Below are 18,306 nucleotides of genomic sequence, written 5' to 3'. Positions count from 1 at the left end.
TACGCGCAGCTCGAACGCGAATACGACCGCTGCCCAAACAACAACGTCAAGATCATCATAGGAGACCTAAACGCTCAGGTAGGCCAGGAGGAGGAATTCAGACCGACGATTGGAAAGTTCAGCGCCCACCAGCAGACGAACGAAAATGGCCTTCACGTCATTGACTTCGCCGCCTTCAAGAACATGGCCATTCATAGCACCTTCTTCCAGCACAGCCTCCCGTATCGTTACACCTGGAGATCACCACAACAAACGGAATCGCAAATCGACCACGTTCTGATTGATGGACGGCACTTCTCCTACATTATCGACGTCAGGACCTATCGTGGCGCTAATATCGACTCTGATCACTACCTGGTGATGGTTAAACTGCGCTCAAAACTCTCCGTTATTAACAATGTACATTACCGGCGGCCGCCCCAGTACGATCTAGAGCGACTGAAGCAACCGGATGTCGCCACCGCATACGCGCAGAATCTCGAGGCAGCGTTGCCGGACGAGGGTGTGCTCGACGTGGCCCCTCTAGAGGACTGCTGGAGTACAGTCAAAGCAGCCATCAACAACGCAGCCGAGAGCACCATCGGGTACGTGGAATGGAGTCGACGAAATGATTGGTTCGACGAGGAGTGCAGAGCGGTTCTGGAGGAGAAGGACGCAGCGTGGGCGATGATGCTGCAGCATGGAACCCGACAGAATATGGAGCTATACAGACAGAAGCGGAACCAGCAGACCTGACTCTTCTGAGAGAAAAAGCGCCGCCGAAATCTGCAGGGATAAGAACGGGAGCCTCCTGACGGACAAACATGAGGTGAGCGAAAGATGGAAGCAGCACTTCGACGAGTACCTGAATGGCGAAGAGAATGCAGGCACGGGGGATCAAGGCAGCCGAAGAAATGACTATGTTGGTGCAGCAACGGAAGGGAACGAACCAACTCCCACGCTGAGGGAAGTTAAGGATGCCATCCACCAGCTCAAAAACAATAAAGCAGCTGGTAAGGACGGTATTGCAGCAGAACTCATCAAGATGGGCCCGGAAAGGTTGGTCACCTGTCTGCACCAGTTAGTAGTCAAGATGTGGGAAACCGAACAGCTATCGGAAAAGTGGAAGGAAGGGATAATCTGTCCCATCCACAAGAAAGACGACAAGTTAATGTGTGAGAACTTCGATCGAGCGATCACCATTTTGAATGCCGCCTACAAAGTGCTATCTCAGATCATCTTCCGTCGTCTTTCACCTGAAGTAAATGAGTTCGTGGGAAGTTACCAAGCCGGTTTCATCGACGGCCGGTCGACAACGGACCAGATCTTCACCGTACGGCAAATTCTCCAGAAATGCCGTTAATACCAGGTCCCAACGCACCACCTGTTCATCGACTTCAAGGTGGCATACGATAGTATCGACCGCACAGAGCTATGGAAAATCATGGACGAGAACAGCTTTCTCGGGAAGCTTACCAGACCGATAATAGCGATGGACGGTGTGCAGAACAGCGTAAGGATTTCGGGTGAACTATCCACTTCATTCGAATCTCGACGGGGACTACGGCAAGGTGATGGACTTTCCTGTCTATTATTCAACTTCGCCCTGGAAGGTGTTATGCGACGAGCCGAGCCCAATAGCAAGGGTACGATCTTCACGAAATCCGGTCAATTAGTCTGTTTTGCGGATGACATGGATGTTATTGCTAGAACATTTGGAACGGTGGCAGAACTGTACACCCGCCTGAAACGTGAAGCAGTAAAGGTCGGACTGGTGGTGAATGCGGCTAAGACAAAGTACATGCTGGTAGGTGGGACTGAGCGAGACAGGACAAACCTTGGCAGTGATGTTACGATAGACGGGGATATTTTCGAGTTGGTAGAAGAATTCGTCTACCTCGGTTCCTTGCTAACGGCTGACAATAACGTGAGCCGTGAAATACGAAGGCGCATCATCAGTGGAAGTCGTGCCTACTACGGGCTCCAGAAGAATCTGCGGTCAAAAAAGATTGACCCCCGCACCAAATGTACCATGTACAAGACGCTAATAAGACCGGTGGTTCTCTACGGACACGAGACATGGACAATGCTCGAGGAGGACCTGCAAGCACTCGGAGTTTTCGAGCGACGCGTGCAAAGGACGATCTTCGGCGGCTTGCAGGAGAACGGTGTGTGGCGGAGAAGGATGAACCACGAGCTCACTGCACTTGGTGAACCCAACATCCTTAAAGTGGCTAAAGCTGGACGGATACGGTGGGCAAGGCATGTTGCAAGAATGCCGGGCACCTACCTTGATACCTTGTTGGCTACAAAGTAACTTTACTCCAACGCCGAGCGTATAGTAGAGCACCATCTTCGTCGGTCTTGGTCGATGTTCCTCCAGTTTCCCCGAACGTGTAGGGATCGTAGATCTTCTTCAACCGCGTGCAGCCAGCGAGTTTGCCTACCTCTACCGGGTTCTCTGCTGAATATTGTTTTCGCTATTCTTTCTTCCGACATTCGCACTACGTGTCCTGCCCACTGAAGTCTACCGTATTTTATACGTTTCACAATATTCGCATCTTCGTACACTTGGTACAACTCGTGATTTATGGGTCTGCGCCACACTCCATTTTCTTGTTTCCCACCGAGAATTGTCCGCAGCACTTTGCGCTCAAAAACTCCAAAAGCTTTTCGGTCTACCTCCTTTAACGTCCACGCTTCGTGACCGTAGAGGGCAACCAGAAGAATCAGCGTCTTATACAGATCAAATTTTGTTTGCGTTTGCAAGTTACGGAGCCTAAGCTGGCTACGCAATCCGTAAAAGGCCCTATTCGCAGCTGCAATACGTCTTTTAACTTCACGGGAAACGTCATTGTCACATGTCACTAGTGTTCCAAGATAAACAAATTCTTCAAGAACTTCAAACACTTCCCCATCAATCACCTCAGCACTAACACCACTAGGCCTGCTTCTGTCTCTACCCGCTATCATGTACTTCGTCTTGGTAGAGTTAATCGTCAAGCCTATCCTCGCTGTCTCTCTCTTCAGAGGAGCATAAGCTTCCTCCACTGCCCTACGATCGATGCCGATGAGATCAATATCGTCCGCAAAACCGAGGAGCATGTGCGACCGTGTGATGATAGAGCCATTCCTCTGCACGCCTGACCTCCTTATCGCTCCTTCGAGTGCAATGTTGAACAATAAATTTGAAAGAGCATCCCCCTGCTTCAACCCATCCAAGGTCACAAACGATGTAGACACTTCGTCAGCGATCCGAATACTTGATTTTGATCCATCCAGCGTTGCGCGTATCAGCCTAATTAGTTTCGCCGGAAAACCATGTTCTGACATTATCTGCCAAAGCTCATTTCTTTTCACTGAATCGTACGCTGCTTTAAAATCAACAAACAGATGGTGAGTCTGCAAGTTATATTCCCGAAATTTATCTAGGATCATCCGCAGGGTAAACATTTAATCCGTCGTTGATCGGCCCTCACGAAAACCAGCCTGGTATTCGCCGACGAAGGACTCCTCAAGAGGTCGCAACCTGTTGAACAGGACACGCGACAGTATCTTATACGCCGAATTTAAAAAGGTAATCCCTCTGTAATTGGCACACTCCAGTCTGTGCCCTTTCTTGTAGATTGGGCATATGAGGCCATCCAGCCAACTGGTGGGCAATTCTTCATCCTCCCAAATCTTTATAATAATCTGGTGGATTGATTGATGTAGCTGCTCGCTTCTGTGCTTAAGAAGTTCGACCGGGACCTCGTCCTTCCCAGCAGCCTTGTTGTTTTTCAGCTCCTTAAGGACCTTTTTAACCTCATCCAGTGTTGGTGGTTCCACTGTTTGACTGTCATCCATTATGTTAATCCTGTTCCTGGGTGCTCCTTCGCTGCTACCATTCAACAAATCTTCGAAGTGCTCCTTCCACCTGGCTGCCACCATTGTTTTGTCTGTCAGCAAATTTCCTTCCCGGTCATTGCACATGGCGGGCACTGGCGCAGTCTTGTGCCGCGCGCCATTGACAGTTGCATAAAACCTCCGCATATCGGTCCTGTCCATACTTTCCTGCGTTTCAGCAATAACACTCTCTTCGTGTTGCCGTTTTTTCCTGCGGTGGATTCGTTTCTCTTCTGCTCTTGCAACCCTGTACCGCTCTCTGTTCTGCCGGGTACCGGCCACTAGCATTCGACTTCTGGCGGCATTCTTTTCGTTCGTCACTCGTTGCCGGGCAACAACCTTGCAAAGTTGGTGTTTGCTAATCATGCGGTTGGTACAAGAAGGCGTGGAGCTCAGAGAGCACGATGGGCGGACCAGGTGGAGCGTGATCTGGCGAGCGTTGGGCGTGACCGACATTGGAAAGCTACAGCTGCAAATCGAGTAATATGGCGATTTTACGTAGATAGCTGTTTAAATTGCATGATTAGTTAAATTATTGTTGCTTCTATGTCTAAACTTTTCATTTATGGATCACTATTGGATATCCTAAACCAAACATTTGTTCGTCGAAATACTTGTTTGGTCACTAAATTGTAAGTAGCGATGAATTGGATTGGAACATGAATTTATAAAAAAACCTTTTAGCTTGAGCTGTCCTTCTTAAACACAGAAAACGGCTTTGTTGAACACCGAACTTCACGAACGGCCTTGATCTCCCACCTTTCAATCAATTCACGTACGTCCGTCAGAAGGCTCCCTTCATCATCTCGCGCCGCGGCACGAAGCCGTTACGGGATGTGTTGAACTTCTGGCAGAAATGTTGTGTTTCTTGAGAACGGTACAGCAGTTACCTTTTCTCGCACTCAGTTTCTTCCAGGCCGCGTTTTATTGCCCGAAGTAGACGGATCTACTTCTACCACTTTTGTTAGTATCGTTTTACATTCTGCCCACGCTACATTCTTCTCGTCCAAAATCGTTCTGCACTCCTCGTAGAACCATTCATTCCATCAACACCGTTTCACGTACCCGACGGTGCTTCTTCTATTTCTTCTTTTCTTGGCGTAATGTCCGCACTGGGACAAAGCCATCTTCTCAACTTAGTGTTTAATGAGCGTTTTCACAGATATGGCCTGATAGTTTTTTTCTGCCAATGATCATTTTGCATGTGTAGAGTACATTGTATGCAAGCACGAAGATACTCTATGCCCGAGGAAATCTAAAAAAATTCAATTACGAAAAGTTCCTTGACCGGCCGAAAACCGACCCCGTCACCCTCAGCATGACCGTCATACGCTTGGACCCTCATGTCGCCCAGTAAGAGCTCCAGAAGAAACTGCTGTCAAAGAAGATTCATCTGTATACCAAATTTGCCATGCAAAGGACGCTGATGAAGACCGGTGCTCATCTACGAACACATGGCATGGACCTTGGCATGGACCATCCTGGAGGAGGACCTGCAAGCACTCGAGGTAGCGACGCATGCTAAGGACAACCTTCAGCGGTGTGCAGAAGAACGGTTTGTAGCGACGAAGGATGAACAACGAGCTCGCTGCATCCAGAAGGTGCCCAAAGCCGAAAGGATACAGTGGGTGGGGCATGCTGCAAGTATGCAAGATAGCAACTCTGCAAAATTGGCGTTCGTCATAGATTTGCTTGTAGATCGTGGTCTGGCAAGCATCGAACGTGATCGAGGAAGGAGAGTTGTTGAGGCGCCGCAGTGCCTCAAACGGGAAGCTCTAGGATTTCTGGCGGGATGGAGTCTCGCAAGACCTGGGGTACCAGAAATCCTCCGTTGATCCGGCTCGAAGGACCAAAATGTTTGGGGCTCCGCAGTGCCTCAAACGGGGAATTTCTTTCCGCAGAAAGAAACACACGGGTTTACACTAAAACCACTTTATTGACACTACTTGGCGTTGTCCAAGCCACGCCAACGCTTATAAATACACTTTACTTCACTGGTATTAAACACTACTTGACCGTTTGCCGGGTCAGAAAAAACTGTTTCGCAGTACGCAGAAACGCGTCTGCTTAAATAGTGCTCAAACATGTTGCACGACATAAATTCGAACCTTCTGGAACAATCCGGAAATCTGGTGTCACTGCAACTCACGCGGTCGGCTTTTTCCGCGCGCGATGACGGTGATGATGATGATGACGCTGAGTTCCCGACGGCGCGCGCGGTCACTCACGAGCGCGTGTTTACATTGATGAGTGGCGATGATGGTGGTGCCGGCGGCGGGTGAGCAACTTGCAGCTGCTGATGGTGCTCCCACGTTTGACGTTTTCATCTTCTCTCGCATGATAGGGGAAAGTGGGGCACGTTTATCACCGGAGCGTACATGCTGGTAGCGAACATGCACCCCCGGGCTGGAAGTCGTCTGAAGCACTGCAATGTGGATTGCAGTTGTCTTCGATCGGCAGAATGGATAGTTTGGAATCGCTCGTCGGTGTGTTGTTCCGCCAACCTTCACGTCGACAGCTCGCATCACTCCTTTGCGATGGCTGGAATGCAGCACATAGATCCGTTGGCAGGGTTCGTTAGCTTCCATGCGATGAATTTCATCCGCTAGCGTCTTGTGCTGGATAACCGTTACGATGAGTTCCAGAGACTCTCGTAACTTCGGAACAGTAGGATGGAAACTAGTGACTCGCTGCGAAATATCGTTTACTCGACAGTTTCGGATGAATCGCCGAACCATACGCCGCAGTTTTCGACATGAGCTGTTCTTTGAAAACACAGGCAACTCATCTTGGCTGGTTTCGGATGCAGTGACGATTGGTGTTGCTCGTATCTCCGAGATAGCATCGTCAGGAAGGTCTGCTGGAATCTCCACGTCGTAATCTGCACATTGAAGAAACTTGGGCCCAGTCCACCACAACTCGCCGGTACGCAGTGCTTCTGGCAGCCGTCCTCGCGTAACGACGTCATCCGGGTATTCCTTCGTTGAAATGTATCTCCATTTTACACTCGAAGAGCCTGTGAGCAGCTGTATTTTCTCAATACGGTTCCGCACGAAGGCGTCGAAGAGCTTCCTGATTTCGGGTAGCACAGATCGCTTGGTCGGAGGTTTCAAATAGTCGGTAAGATGATTCGCGTCGAATGCAACCTCATCCCTCAGTCGACTCCAAGGCATACCCAGAGTTTTCATGACTCCGTCGCAGCCGTCAGTCAGATTCACCAACTCCTCACGATCTGATTCAGGGATGCATTCAAGCAGCTTCGTAGAGTTGGGGCTCCACTTATGGACAGGGAACCCCGCGGATTTCAGCATTCCAATAAGCTGGGTCTGGCATTCGATGGCTTCCGCTACGGTATCAGCTCCGTCGACGTAGCAATCTTCTCGGACGATGTTCGCAGCGATGGGGAAGGAGTCGGCCTCGTCGATACTCAGCTGCAACAAACACCTTGTCGCGAGGAATGGAGCGCACGCTGTTCCATACGTCACCGTTGTCAACTCCAGTACCCGAAGAGGCTGCGCAGGATCGTCTCTCCAGATGATCCTTTGGAAACACGAATGGGCTGGAATTACCTTGATCTGCCGATACGTCTTCGAAATATCAGCCGTGAACACAACGAAGTGCTTCCGGAAGCGAACGATGATCACGAAGATGTCGTTCTGCACTGTTGCTCCCACCAGAAGAGCTTGATTGAGAGCAACATCAGATGGCGAAGCCTTGGCTGATGCATCGAACACCACACGAAGCTTTGTACTGGAGCTCGATGGACGAAGTACCGCATGATGGGGCATGTAGTACCGGGGTCGACTCGGTGCATCGCAATCCTCGATGATCTCTCGGCAGTGTCCCAGGACTTCGTAGTCGTCGATGAACTTGCTGTATTGGAGTTTGAGAGCAGGATCCTTCTTCATCCGCCTTTCGAGGGAAAAGAAGCGACGCAGGGCTAACTCTCGGTTGTCCTTCAGCTGGGGAGGATATTCTCGGAAAGGCAGCGACACAACATATCTGCCGTCCACGTCTCGATAGTGGGTATCCAGAAACTTCTTTTCGCATTCCTCCTGGTCCGTAGGTTGATCAGCATCGTTGACTTCTTCGACTTCCCAAAACCTTTTCATAGTCTCGGAGAGTGTGCTGGCTGTGGATGCGTAGCACTGCTGATCGTTCTGTTCTTCCTCGACGTCACCAGCGACCACCCATCCAAACTGCGTCTCCTGGAGGTCGGGCAAGTCGTCTCGCAGCTGGATTCTTCCCAATTTGAGCAGTCGGAGGAAATGGGATACGCCAAGCAGCATATCGATTTGGCCAGGCGTATTGAACTCGGGATCAGCCAGGAACACGGAAGTTGGAATGGGCCACCTTGATATATCCAGCTGGGTTGTGGGGATGACTCCTGTCACCTTGGGAATCACCAAGCATTCGACCATCGTTGAGAAGTCAGTGTACCTGGATTCGATTGCCACTGTCAACTTCTCATGAGCGCAAGTCCTGGCTGCACCTACTCCCGTAATTGGTACAAGCGTTGGAGCCCGGTGTACCGCTAGACGATCTGCCATACTCCGTGAAATAAAGCTCATCTGCGATCCAGAATCCAGAAGCACACGACAGGGTACCTTCCTGTTGCAGAGGTCTCGCAAATTCACCAGAGCTGTCATGAGCATCACCATCTTCTGTTCCAACGGTTGGTTGTTCGGAACAGCCGTGTTTGACGATGATCGAGAAGGTAACTGCGATGGCGACGCCGGTTGGTTCACTGGAGCTGTCTTTGCCTGCTGTACCGGTTGAGCGATCTTCTCTGGTGTTGGCCTCGGGATACCATGCAAAAGCGTGTGGTGCTTCCGCTGGCACTCCGCACACGTTTTTCTAGATGCGCACTTCGTGGATCGATGTCCTGGACTCAGGCAGTTGAAGCACAGATTCAACTCCTTAACCTTCTCTGTACGTTGCGTTGTCGTCCACTTGTTGAACATAGGGCACTCGAAGTGGCGATGATCCTCGTCGCACATGAGACAACGCTGGGGCTTGCTCGTCGGGGTTGCAGCGTGCACTTTCTGGCTTGTAGACTTCGTGATGGATGGCCTGAAGCTTCCTTCCTTCGTTGAAGATGCTTGACGGTTCTGAAATCGCTCCAACACCTGACACTCGTTCTGCAGGAATTGCATGGTCTTGTCGAAGTCAGGCAGCTTACCGTGCTCCTGGGTCCTTTCCCACAGCTGAAGTGTCTGGTCATCCAGTCGGGCCGTGACGATCTTTGTCAGCAAGAGACCAGACATCGCGTCGACCTTTACGCCTTGGTACTCTAGTCCTCCGATGTGCCGGTTGACCGCCTTGACCAGCTCCAGCAGGTCTTTGTGGTTCCTCTTCGCAATCGGCTTCAGCTCCAAGAGACCCGCCAGATGGGTATCAACGATCACACGAGGATTTTCGAATTGGTCTTGAAGCTGCTTCCAGGTCTGCTGGAAGTTATTCTCCTGGATCATCTTTGCAGTAATCCATCCCGACGCTTCGCCGAGTAGGGCCTTGTCAAGATGGTGCAGCTTCATGGCGTCGGATTCGTTGCTGCGCACGACGATGTCCTCAAACATTGCTCGGAACTTCGGCCAATTCTCCACTTTCCCATCAAAGCTGGGAATCGGAGCTCGCAACGGTTGTTGCTGGATGATGACCTGTGGATTGCCGGTTCCAACTGCAGGGGCACCACCGGCAGTCAGCTTCGTGGAGAGCCGCTCGAGTCGATCCGTCGCTTCGATATGCAGCATGTCGAAAGCTATCTGCATTTCACCCTGCTCTTCGAATTTGGACGGTGGTGTAGCATCCAGCACTTCTCGGTGAGCTGCTTCGTACTCCTGGTAGTGCAGCTCCAGCCTCTTCGCGAAGACCTTCAGCAGTGATGGCGTAATCTTCGTCGGATCGTCCTCTGCTTCCTCCAGGGTTTGGTTGATCATTGTGACCTTCCTTTTGATTTGGCCGCGCTGATAGATGAGGGTCTTGACGTCATCCATCTCTTCCTCCTTCTTGCCCTTTTTCTTACTCGCCGACTTCGGTGTGTGATTCAGAGGCGACATTTCTCTTCGTCACACGCACTTCGTTTGGGTGGGGGGTTACGACCGACGGTTGGTCGAAGTTCTCCTCTTCGGAGTCCTCGCAGGCTGTCACCGACAGTGCCGATCTCCTCTGACCGACAGGGATCCTCGGCTGGTCTCCTTGTTGACCAGGGGAACACTCACTTGTGCCGATCTCCTCGCTGACCGGCAGAAAATCCTTCAGGGGAAAGGGTCCCGTTTCCACTGATCGCTTCTCGACCAGCAGAAAGCTTCGCTGAGACCGACCGACTCGTCGATCGGTAGAAATCCTCCGATGGGTGGTGTCTTTGCCGGCGGCAAAGAAGTCACCGTTAGTGCCGATCGTCCACAGACCGACAGGGATTCCTCGTCTGGTCTCCTTGTTGACCAGGGGAACTACTCACTTGTGCCGATCCCTTGTTAACCGGCGGTCTCAGGGATAGGGTCCTGCTTCTACTGATTGCTCCTCAAATCAGCAGAAGGCCTCGACGGGTTGGTATCCTTGCCGGCGGCAAGGTGTCGTTGGCTCCGGTCGGCTCGCTGACCGACAGGGGTTCCTCGCTTCGATATAGAACCGGGGACTGTAGGCCGGTTCCACTCCACGGGCACTGAATCCGGTTCGGACGGACCAAATGTTGAGGCGCCGCAGTGCCTCAAACGGGAAGCTCTAGGATTTCTGGCGGGATGGAGTCTCGCAAGACCTGGGGTACCAGAAATCCTCCGTTGATCCGGCTCGAAGGACCAAAATGTTTGGGGCTCCGCAGTGCCTCAAACGGGGAATTTCTTTCCGCAGAAAGAAACACACGGGTTTACACTAAAACCACTTTATTGACACTACTTGGCGTTGTCCAAGCCACGCCAACGCTTATAAATACACTTTACTTCACTGGTATTAAACACTACTTGACCGTTTGCCGGGTCAGAAAAAACTGTTTCGCAGTACGCAGAAACGCGTCTGCTTAAATAGTGCTCAAACATGTTGCACGACATAAATTCGAACCTTCTGGAACAATCCGGAAATCTGGTGTCACTGCAACTCACGCGGTCGGCTTTTTCCGCGCGCGATGACGGTGATGATGATGATGACGCTGAGTTCCCGACGGCGCGCGCGGTCACTCACGAGCGCGTGTTTACATTGATGAGTGGCGATGATGGTGGTGCCGGCGGCGGGTGAGCAACTTGCAGCTGCTGATGGTGCTCCCACGTTTGACGTTTTCATCTTCTCTCGCATGATAGGGGAAAGTGGGGCACGTTTATCACCGGAGCGTACATGCTGGTAGCGAACAAGAGTGGTAATCGTTAATCGAGTATTGAGCAGTGGTGTCATCGTGGTTACTCCAAGTTACTCACTGAGTAACCAGCTCTTCAGTTGAGGAAAAAAAAAATTTTTTTAGCCCTCAGGATAAAAATACGCTTTTTTGAAAAACGTTTTATTTTTTTGTTGTGCATACCTTATTTAATGCAAGCTGTAACAATATAAATATTCTTCGCATCTACCGCAATATTTGCTCTATTGATGTGCAACCAATCAGAATTTTTATAAGCCGCAAACCTTATACTTATCCGCCCTCATGAATATCGAGAAAGTTATCTTGTAATATACCTACTAATATACCTTTTTGGTTTGACCAATTTTTACTTCTGCCCCGATTTCGCCAAATTAATTTTATTTTTATTCTTGCGCCCCTATGAGTATCAGAAAAAGTTATCTTGTAATTAACCCACTGATATACCTTTGTGGTTTTACAATTTTTTTTTCTTACGCCCCCACAAATAGCAAAAAAAAAATATTTCTTATAATTCACCCATGTCTGATTTTTACATTTTTTTCTTTCGCCCCGAAATCACCAATCGAAATTTGTTTTGAGCCCTCATGAGTATCTGTGATCTTACCATATTCTCCGCTCTTATGAATAGCAGAAAATTTAGCTTGTAATTCGCCCATGTCTGATTTTTTTTTTCAAAATTTTCTTCCTCCCGAAATCACCAATTTATTTTTATGTTTTGCGCCCCCATAAATATCATAAAACTTATCATGTAATTCGCCCACTAATATAGGCACCATTGTAGTTTCGCCACATTTTGCTTCTGCCCCAAAATCACCTTCTTAATTTTAATAATTTTTGCGCCCCCATAAATATCAGAAATGCAAATCTTGTAATTTGCCCATAAGAGATTTTCCCATTTTTTTTCTTTCGCCCCGAAATCACCATCCTATTTTTTGCGCCCCCATGAGTATCAGTAATAGCAGAAAATTTATCTTGTAATTCGCCCATGTCTGATTTTTTTTCCAATATTTTCCTCCGCCCCGAAATCACCAATTTATTATCTTTCTTTCGCGCCCCCTTAAATATCGTATAACTTATCTTGTAATTCGCCCACTAATATTGGAACCTTTGTGATTTTACCAATTTTTTCTTACGCCCTAAAATGACCATTTTAATTTTAATATTTTTCCGCACCCATGAATATCAGAAAAACGATCTTGTAATTCGCCCATTCAGGATTTTCCCAATTTTTCTTTCGCCCCGAAATCACCATTCTAATTTCATTTTTTTGAGTCCCCTTGGGTATCAGTAAAAGTTATCTTATTAAACCACTGATATACCTTTGTGGTCTTACCTTTTTTCTCCGAATTCGCCCATGTCTGATTTTTCCAATATTTTCTTCCGCCCCGAAATCACCAATTTATTTATTTTTCTTTTGCGCCCCCATAAATACCATAAAACTTATCTTGTAATTCGTCCACTAATATTGGAACCTTTGTGATTTAACCAAAATTTTCTTCCGCCCTAAAATCACCATTTTACTTTTAATATTTTTTGCGCCCCATGCCTCTATACCATAAAACTTAATCCACAACATTCAAAACTTAATAAACACAATAAAAAAACTTAATCCACAAATATATTTTTGTGGTCTTGCCATTTTTTCCCGCCCTCATAAATAGCAGAAAATTAAGCTTTTAATTCGCTCAGGTCTGATTTTTTCAATATTTTCTTCTGCCCCGAAATCACAAATTTATTATTTCTCTTTTGCGCCCCTTAAATATTGTAAAACTTATCTTGTAATTCGCCCAGTAATATAGGTATCTTTGCGGTTTTACCAATTTTTTGTTCCGCCTTAAAATGATTTTAATTTTAATATTTTTCCGCCCCCATAAATATCATAAAACTTATCATGTAATTCGCCCACTAATATAGGCACCATTGTAGTTTCACCACATTTTGCTTCTGCCCCAAAATCACCTTCTTAATTTTAATAATTTTTGCGCCCCCATAAATATCAGAAATGCAAATCTTGTTATTCGCCCATAAGAGATTTTCCCATTTTTTTCTTTCGCCCCGAAATCACCATCCTATTTTTTGCGCCCCCATGAGTATCAGTAATAGCAGAAAATTTATCTTGTAATTCGCCCATGTCTGATTTTTTTTTCCAATATTTTCCTCCGCCCCGAAATCACCAAGGGGCTGTCCATAAACCACGTGGTCATTTTTTTGGGACTTTTTAAACCCCCCCCCCCCCCCGCGTGGTCATTAGTCCATACAAAAAAATTTATTTGTCCATACAAAATAGTCATTGGCCGAACAACCCCCCCCCCTCATGACCACGTGGTTTATGGACAGCCCCCAATTTATTATTTTTCTATCGCACCCCCTTAAATATCGTAAAACTTATCTTGTAATTCGCTCACTAATATTGGAACCTTTGTGGTTTTACCAATTTTTTCTTCCGCCTTAAAATGACCATTTTAATTTTAATCTTTTTCCGCCCCCATGAATATCAGAAATACGGTCTTGTAATTCGCCCATTCAGTATTTTCCCAATTTTTCTTTCGCCCCGAAATCAATTTATTTTTTTTGCGCCCCTTTATGGGCATCAGAAAAAGTTATCTTGTAATTTATCCACTGATATACATTTGTGGCCTAACCATTATTTTTCCACCCTCATAATTAGTAGAAAATTTAGCTTGTAATTCGCACATGTCTGATTTTTCCAATATTTTCTTCCGCCCCGAAATCACCAATTTATTATTTTTTTTTTGCGCCTCCTTAAATATTGTGTAAAACTTATCTTGTAATTCGCTCACTAATATAGGTATCTTTGCGGTTTTTCCATTTTTTTCTTCCGCCTTAAAATGACCATTTTAATTTTAATATTTTTCCGTCCCCATAAATATCATGAAACTTATCATGTAATTCGCCCACTAATATAGGCACCATTGTAGTTTCACCACATTTTGCTTCTGCCCTAAAATCACCTTCTTAATTTTAATAATTTTTGCGCCCCCATAAATATCAGAAATGCAAATCTTGTAATTCGCCCATAAGAGATTTTCCCATTTTTTTTCTTTCGCCCCGAAATCACCATCCTATTTTTTTGCGCCCCCATGAGTAAAATTTATCTTGTAATTCGCCCATGTCTGATTTTTTTCCAATATTTTCCTCCGCCCCGAAATCACCAATTTATTATTTTTCTTTCACGCCCCCTTAAATATCGTAAAACTTATCTTGTAATTCGCTCACTAATATTGGAACCTTTGTGGTTTTGCCATTTTTTTCTTCCGCCTTAAAATGACCATTTTAATTTTAATATTTTTCCGCCCCCATGAATATCAGAAAAACGATCTTGTAATTCGCCCATTCAGTATTTTCCCAATTTTTCTTTCGCCCCGAAATCACTATCTTAATTTAATTTTTTTGGGTATCAGAAAAAGTTATCTTGTAATTAATCCACTGATATACATTTGTGGCCTAACCATTATTTTTCCGCCCTCATAAATAGTAGAAAATTTAGCTTGTAATTTGCCCTTGTCTGATTTTCCCAATATTTTCTTCCGCCCCGAAATCACCAATTTATTATTTTTCTTTTGCGCCCCTCTAAATATTGTAAAACTTATCTTGTAATTCGCCCACTAATATATGTATCTTTGTGGTTTTACCAATTTTTCTTCCGCCTTAAAATGACCATTTTAATTTCAATATTTTTCCGCCCCCATGAATATCAGAAATACGATCTTGTATTTCGCCCATTAAGGATTTTCCCAATTTTAATCACTACCGTCTACCCCCGTTGGTTTGACCGCATATAATCTGAACACTTTTTAATTTGACCCCCTGTAATCTGCACATCGTTCAAACTAAAAATGGTTCAAACGTCATACTTCTCATGGAACGGAGTGAAACGGAACGCAGAAGCAAAACAAAATAGCAAAAAGGGTTACCATCAGTGTGTTTTTCGATGTCCACAGGGTTACTAGAAGTTCAAATTAAAAATGAACCCCGTTGGTTTGCATGAGGTGTCATTCAAACCAACGGGGTAGACGGTATTCTAATTTCATTTTTTGCGCCCCTTTGGGTATCCGAAAAAGTTATCTTGTAATTAATCCACTGATATACATTTGTGGCCTTACCATTATTTTTCCGCCCTAATAAATAGCAGAAAATTTAGCTTGTAATTCGCCCATGTCTGATTTTTCCAATATTTTCGTCCGCCCCAAAATCACCAATTTATTTATTTTTTTTGCGCTCCCTTAAGGACAGACTTGTTAGAATCCCAAAATGGCCGCCACAATGGCCGACTTTGGCACCTACTCACGATTTTGAAAGCACAAATCTCTTCGTAAACAAAACCAGCGCACCTGAGCTTCTTATTTTAAGCTTATTACAAGTGAGCAAAAACAGAATAATAAAATGCTCTGTTGTTTAAAGCTTGCTTCTTGAGATTTGTGCGTCTGAAGTTCTGATGCACTGTTGAAGCGGGACTTCAAGACGTTTGTCCTTAAATATCGTAAAGCTTTTCTTGTAATTCGCCCACTAATATAGATACCTTTGTAGTTTAACCCTTTTTTCCGCTTTTAAATAACCTTTTAATTTTAATATTTTTTTCGCTCCCATGAATATCAGAAATACGATCTTGTACGCCCATTGAGGATTTTCCCAATTTTTCTTCCGTCTCGAAATCATCATTCTGATTTCAATTTTTTTGCGCCCCCAATGGAATGCTTGAATATCAGAAAAGTTATCTTGTATTTTTCCCATTCAGAATTTTCCTATTTTGTTCTATTGCCCCGAAACCACCATTCAATTTTTTTTTTGCGTCCCCATGAGTATCAGAAAAAGTTATCATGTAATTAATCCACTGATATACCTTTGTGGTCTTACCATTTTTTTCCGCCCTAATGAATAGCAAAAAATGTATCTTGTAATTCGCCCATGTCTGATTCTTCCTATATTTTCTTCTGCCCCGAAAACACCAATTTATTTTTTTGCGCCCCCATAAATATCATAAAACTTTTTTTTTGTAATTCGCCCATTAATATCTATAGGTACTTTTGTGGTTTACATTTTTTTTCGTCCGCCCTAAAATCATCATTTTAATATTTTTTTGCGCCCCCATGAATATTAGAATTGCTATCCTGTAATTCGCCCATTCAGGATTTTCCCCATGTTTTCTTCCGCCCCGAAATCACCAATCGAATTTCTTTTTTTTTTGCGCCCTCATTAATATCAGAAATGTTATCTTGTAATTTGCCCATTCAGAATTTTCCCAATATTTTGCGCTCCGAAATCACCATATTAATTTCATTTATTTTTTGCGCCCCCATGAGTATCAAAAAAAAAATATCTTGAAATTGGCTCATTTATAACATTTTATATTTTTTCATTTTTTTTTCTTCCGCCCTAAAATCACCTATCTATTTTTTTTTTCCGTGCGCCCCCATAAAAACTAATTCAATTGTATAAACTGCACAAAACTGCTATATACGTACCAAAGTACCGGAACCCATATGCATACTTATGACAACTTTTCTCGATTTCTTATGGTGACTTATAGAATATGCTAGATTTTCGAAAATTCGACTTCCTATGATTAATATGATGTTTGAAATTATTATGACCTTAAAAAAAAGTTTCAAACCTTTACGTCTAAAACTCAGCCTCGAACATGGAACCTTGACATCCGCAGTCTGATACGGTACCACTGCACCAGTTCGAGCAAGTTCAACCTACGTCGTTGAACAGGACTAATTTCTACCTCCTGAAATCTATATTTACTTTCATGTCCAAAACACTCATTACCAAACCAGTAGCTTTTAACTTTGGATCGTACTGCTTTATACAGTAGTGCAAATCGAAGTGATTTTCAGTTAATTTCTCCGGTGGGTTTGTTTTGGTTCTGAAATCAACACTGACAGCATTGTGATTTCAAAGGAAAAACATTGCTAATCATGTTGATTGGGATGTTGAATAGTTAATGAATTTTTCCCATACATCAAGCGTGCAGAATTTATGATATATATATACGGTAAAAAATCTGTACTGTGATATAAACTGATTGGCACTTGAATTCGCACTACTGTTCAATCAGTTTGTTATTAATTACATATCATTTGACAAAGAACATCCAATGCCTCTTCAATTTTAATGTAACTTCACATCAATTCGTTGTTGACAATGTTTTGATTTCAAAACTAAAATTAAAAAAAAAATGTGTGCAGTCGCACCCAGATTCGATACCAGGACCTTTAGACTCACGATCAACTATTGTACCACAACACTGCTTCACATCTGTTACAGAGGTGCGAATCGAAGCGAAGCACTTTCTACCGCCTGTCATCTATATTTACTTTCATGCCCAAAGCAGTCATTATTGCAATTTTTTTGAATGATTAGACTACTGTGCAAATATTTCTTGCACAGTGATTATTTGCACAGCTCACTGAACTCCTGCGCTACCTCACGGTTACCTCGACAACAAGTTTTTTCCTCATTGTTTCTATTTTGTATCCAAATGTTTGATGAGTTCAATCGTTTTGGTCAGGTCATCTGGACTCGACATGCCCGGTTGAGATAAAACCGGCAACGAAAGAACCGACCGGTTTCTCTCCATGATTCCGGGTCTAGGGAATCGACAGGAATGTTTAGTGAATCAGTAAGGGCAAACATATGGAGGTGCCGAAGATCAGGAACAATCTGAGAGTCAAGGAGCTGCTGGTTAATAGGGAGGATGCTGCGGATTTTTTTGGTCGAGTATGGGATAGCCAGGAGAAATGCTGGATGTACTGCAATAAAGGGGAAGTAGCCATTTCTAAAAAAAACAGCTGTGGGCTGTCTAGCCATTGGCTAAATGTGGAAAAAGCTGGTCAATTAAATGTGAGGAAAATGCGAGTACTGGGAGTATTCATTATTGAAGATAACTCTACTGCACGGGACTTAGAAATTGTCTTCCTTGAGCAGGAACTAACTAGCTCATCCGGTATATTAAACCAACGTCATTGGCATCCCGCATGGCACGATTCGATCCTGACTAGTTTGGAAAGCCAACGCATCTCTTTTTGCACAAAGCACTTTTTAGCTGTACCAGTTCGCACCTTCTGTGTTAT

The 18,306-nt window shown here is 45.2% G+C and overlaps 1 protein-coding gene across 1 annotated transcript; it reads right to left on the bottom strand.

Annotated features, from left to right (window-relative positions):
• Positions 1 to 5,999: 5,999 nt before the first annotated feature.
• On the bottom strand, positions 6,000 to 9,923 carry LOC134286953 (uncharacterized). The gene has a single exon (XM_062848664.1). The coding sequence runs from the start codon at positions 9,921 to 9,923 to the stop codon at positions 6,000 to 6,002; it is 3,924 nt and encodes a 1,307-aa protein (XP_062704648.1).
• Between the last annotated feature and the right edge of the window lie 8,383 nt (positions 9,924 to 18,306).

This window comes from Aedes albopictus, chromosome 2, assembly GCF_035046485.1.
Source record: "Aedes albopictus strain Foshan chromosome 2, AalbF5, whole genome shotgun sequence".
NCBI classification, from domain to species: domain Eukaryota; kingdom Metazoa; phylum Arthropoda; class Insecta; order Diptera; family Culicidae; genus Aedes; species Aedes albopictus.
Note: the sequence above shows the minus strand (reverse complement) of the source record. Positions and strands in the feature narration are given on the sequence as shown.

Excerpts from the sequence above, each read along its gene's own strand:
- LOC134286953 (XM_062848664.1), bottom strand. The coding sequence starts at position 9,923 with ATGTCGCCTCTGAATCACACACCGAAGTCGGCGAGTAAGAAAAAGGGC.